The sequence below is a fragment of the Augochlora pura genome, unplaced genomic scaffold, assembly GCF_028453695.1.
Source record: "Augochlora pura isolate Apur16 unplaced genomic scaffold, APUR_v2.2.1 APUR_unplaced_581, whole genome shotgun sequence".
Taxonomy (NCBI): Eukaryota; Metazoa; Arthropoda; class Insecta; order Hymenoptera; family Halictidae; genus Augochlora; species Augochlora pura.
The window spans coordinates 1-4,540 of NW_027586314.1; the positions used below are offsets into that span (position 1 = coordinate 1).

General features: G+C 45.5%; 1 protein-coding gene across 2 annotated transcripts; it reads right to left on the minus strand.

Moving 5' to 3' along the window:
* Positions 1–6: 6 nt before the first annotated feature.
* On the minus strand, positions 7–3,310 carry LOC144477976 (DDB1- and CUL4-associated factor 10 homolog). Of its 2 annotated transcripts, XM_078195706.1 has the most exons (6): positions 2,620–3,310; positions 2,388–2,501; positions 1,956–2,325; positions 1,656–1,871; positions 1,263–1,421; positions 7–1,190 (listed from the first exon to the last, which is right to left on the minus strand). In XM_078195706.1, exons 1-6 carry the CDS (start codon positions 2,823–2,825, stop codon positions 381–383), a joined length of 1,875 nt encoding a protein of 624 aa, XP_078051832.1. In that variant the 5' UTR covers positions 2,826–3,310; the 3' UTR covers positions 7–380. The 2 variants fall into 2 exon arrangements, with proteins under 2 accessions (XP_078051832.1, XP_078051831.1); XM_078195705.1 differs by having other exon boundaries at positions 7–1,421.
* Positions 3,311–4,540: the final 1,230 nt, after the last annotated feature.

The window sequence follows — 4,540 nt, forward strand, 5'->3', positions numbered from 1 at the left end:
AAATTGAACCGGCTGCATGAAGATCAAAATTGAGATATAGAAAAATCCACCAATAGCGATAGCGAGTATGGGCAGTAGCATAGCATGTGAAAGAGTTACTCCGGCTATTGGCGAACCAGTTAGGGATACGAAAACTAATCCGAGGTAGCTACATTTCCCTTTCTGATCCTTACACCTCGAAGAACCACCCCTGAAATTCTCCCCAACCTGTCGCCAAGCTTTTCGTTAATTGGGTCGTCGGAGAATACTGAACCCCCCGGTATGACCTTTGCGACAGCAAAATCAGGCCAGGGTATTCTCTTAGAATCTTGCCGGCGATCCAGTTAGTGGATCGTAAATATTTGTTCCCTAGAGCCGGATAATGTAAGAAGCTTCGATCCTTACTGAACCACCGGCTCGTGCCACACGATTTTCCCACTGAGGCAGCCAGAGACAAGAAGGCAGTGCCTCGGTGAGAACTTGGTGCTGACCACGATGCCGGAATGGCTAACGGTCGTCGCCAGCTCGTGCAGCTGCACGGACTCGAACGGAGGAACGCAGTTGGAGAGCTCGGAGCAGTCGCTGGAGAACGCTAGTAATCTGACACCGTATCCGAACGGCGAGCAGATCAGTCGTCCGTCAGCGGAGAAGCACAGCTCTTTGATGTACCCGGATCCCACGTTCGGCTCCTCGATATAGTGAGTAAGCCTGGGCCTATTCTGATGGATCATCCGGTTCCTGGGTATGGCGAACATAGTCTGCTGGCCCTGGCGATTCTGATTCTGGATTCGAGTTCTGTCCCCGATGATCATCACGGTGTTATTGCTGGACCGGGAGAGCCAGTCTCTCTCCTGCCGCAGCCTGGCTTCTCTAATGGCTACGTGAGCCTCCCAGACATCCGTCGTACTCACGTGGAGCTCGACGTTGCCCGTGGAGAAGTTGTCGATCATGTACGGCCGAATGTAGGCCTCCTCGTGCAGGCTCTCGTTCTCGCTCGTGTCGTACACGTCTCTGTCCTCCTGCCTGGCGTCGTCCCTCTCCCTGTCCCTCTCCCCGGCCAACCTAGCGTCCGAGGTACCAGAACTGGAACTGACCTCGACCCCAAGATTCGCTCTAATGGTACTGCTCCTGTCCAGACGGGGGATCCTCGATTGCGGCCGTGAAGCTCGACGAGAAGCACCCAACCAGCCGATCCTCGATGGCCTAGGAGGCTGTTGAGCGTTCTCCGATGAGCCATGCGAGTTCGAACTCGCGTCCGACATTGTCGTGTGCAACACCCTTACCCGCCTCGGACTCTCTAACAAGAAGGATGATGGCGGCTCGTAGTCCTCGAACTCCTCTACCGACACGTCGTTGAATTGCGGTCCTGACTCCTCGCCCTCTTTACCCTCGTCTCCAGACGGCGACGAATCCCGCTCTTGTATGTCGTGAATGCAGGTCCACTGTGTTCCAAAATCAATTAAATTAGATAGTCTCCCGTATAATTCGATATTCCCGAGATTTTTACTCCAATAGAAGATAGACGTATGGCAAGTCTTCGTAATTTTTGACAGGGTACGGGTAACTATTTTTTTTTGGACCCGTATAAATAAAGTAAGCAGTAATGAAATAAATAAACGGAGTACGCATAAAATCAGCAGTCAATAAAAAAGTTATAAAAATTTGTGGAAACGAACCTCCGACTTCTCCCCGTTGCTGACGTTCCTCGACAGCGCACACCACCCCTGCGGATGCACCTGCAGGCTGGATATTATCTCTGCATCATCTCCCACCGGAAAATCGGTTAAGAATTCTACTCTATTGTGTGCTCGCGAATGGGAGAAAAGGTGCGTGAAGCTCGCCACGTATGGTATGGTTGTTTGAGAAGATTGCATCAACCGATATATGTTTGGCTGAAATTGCAACATTGTTTTCTTACAAGCAAGATACTAGAGATAAACATGATTTATCCAATCAACGACGCGAGATAAACTTACTCGAAATCCAGCCAAATCTTGAGACAGTGTTCTCAATTTAAGATTGTGAATGAGAATCAGGTAACCAGAAGTGGTGCTAATCAACATCTTACTCGCGTCTGGACTAAGTCTTGTTCGCATCAATCCATTCGTGTGGAAGACACGAGTGTATAGAATACTATTTTCGGTAAACGTGTTGATGTCCCAGGTGTATATGCTACCATCGAACCCGCTGGTCAACAGCAGGCTGTCCTTTGGACTGTACTCGATGTTCTTCACCCAATTCGTGTGACCATAGAGTGTACGGATCCTCTGCTTCAGATTCCTCGCATCCCATAGAGCTACAGTGCTGTCATCTGAGCAGGTTGCAAACATACGTTGATCTAAAAATCTATTAAAAAAAGTTATGAGAACTCTTGCCTCAAATATCACTCTCAAGCGAGCGATACGTACCTAACACAATTAACACAGTCGTCGTGAGCATTTTCTATCGCATGGATTAACCTCCTCCTCAGGGGATCAAACATTAAAATTGTTTTTCTCTCGCATGCTGCCAGTAGGAGGGACCTGAAATATAACAGAAGGTTCATTAGCTCAAGATCAGTCATTTAATTCTTGATAAGTACAAAGAAATGGAAATCGTAGATATAAAACAATATGAATAAAGAACAAAGAAAATACTAACCCATCTGGAGAATATTCCAAGTTAAAAACTCCTCCGTGGGTAGCAGACCCAGTGCCAGAGAGTGCATGGTCCCAGGAGGTAACAGGCTGAATGGAGGAATACAAAGTCTTGTGAAAGCGATCAGCATGGCCCAAGGGAAACTTGATGCCCAGCTCGCGCTGCCTTAACCACAGGCTGTTCGGCTGCCTGGTTCTTATCTTAGGCATTTCACCCAGGTGTGAAGTTCACCAGCATTCAATCCAATATAATCAGCAGCCCAGAATGCATAGAACACTTGATGATTAAAACTTAGAGAAGAGATCAATCTCTGAGGTATTGGATGCTTGATCACAAACTGCCAAGAGATCGTCGTTGACGTCGTGTTTAGGTTAAATGAATTTTCGATCGGATAAAAGATCACGATTTATGTCCCCGATACGATAGATCACATCGGTGCCCGTTTATGGGAAAACGATCCGGGTATTTGAGACGATCCTGTAGCACTTGCGACTGCTTAGGTTAAGCGCTGCGATACGAATAGCGGCCACTGTTACACGTGACTCTTGACAGACGCGTTTATGTTTCTTCCAAAGCCGATGTTCCACGATGGGACAGCGACTGCCGTAAATTACTGACTGAAGTGTCAATGCCGCGTGCAATGTCAGACTCCGGAGGGATTTTAAAGGAACTTTAAACACCTGACACAACACGAATCAACGCCATCTTTGCTTTGACATCCAACGTCGTGCGTGTCGGGGAACATTGGATGCGGAGGCTCGGCGCCACTCTTGAAACATCGCGACGAACTACGAGTCGTTCCGCAGCCCACAAACGCGAACCAATTAATGAAATCAATCGTCGTTTCCTTCCTTTAAACATCCATTGTTCCCCGTCTTTCTCTATTAATTGTCTTCGTCTTGGAATTAAGTCGAGCGACCGCGCTGCGTCGACGCCTCAGAAAAATTGAGCCGTTCACTTGGAACCGCTACAACTTTCAGTAGAATCATTATTTTTGAATAAAAAAATTTATTTTGGGATCTCAGAACTTCGTCGAATGTACCCATAATATTTCCATTAATAGGTTTAATAGTTTTGGTTTAAGAAATTAACAAATAATATACAACCAAATTCTTTCTGAACCTGGACAGCTCCGGACTAAATTAATATTTTTCTATGCAATAATTTCTCTTTTATTCTCGAGATATTATTGAGTATGTTCATACAAACCCAAATTAATAAGCTCACAATTATGTTATAAGAAACTCTTTAAATTCAGAGTTTCAAAAACTGATTAAAAAATCGTACAACAAGATTAAAAAGCAGAACGAGGATCGTAAATAAAACTCCACTGTTCCTCATTCGTGTTAAATGCAAATTGATTATGATAATTAGCAAATTATCATACCAGACCACGCCTGCGATAGCTTTTTATCCTCCGGTTTTCCAATCCAACTATTACATTTACAAATAAAGTTTCAATTATCTTTAGTCCACCGTGAACGCTGTAAGGGACTTCTCGGTCTCATTGTCTCGTGGCAATTAAATCTTTATTTTTAGTCTTCGCACCTAACAATAAGGTATCGAGCTCCAATATACCGGGAGTCTCGAAAACGGCGGAAGTCTAGCGGCCATTAATAGAAAACCGGTCTCCCATTGTGAAGAAAACGTTTCCATCGGTGGTAGCAATTAAGAAACTGAAGGCGTTATTTAATTTCCGCCGCGGGCACGTCACGCGCATGCTTTCCCTTAATCGTCTAATACATTTTTCTCTCTGCGAGCGAACGCTTGGTACAGTCGCACGTTGTTCTATAGATGCGCGTACATCTGTTGCATAATACATTTGTTATACATTTGTCGCGTTGTAACGAGAAATATAATTATCTTGTATGTGTGTTCGGTGCAGGATTTACACAAGGCAGAATACAGCATCCGAATTGTTCAT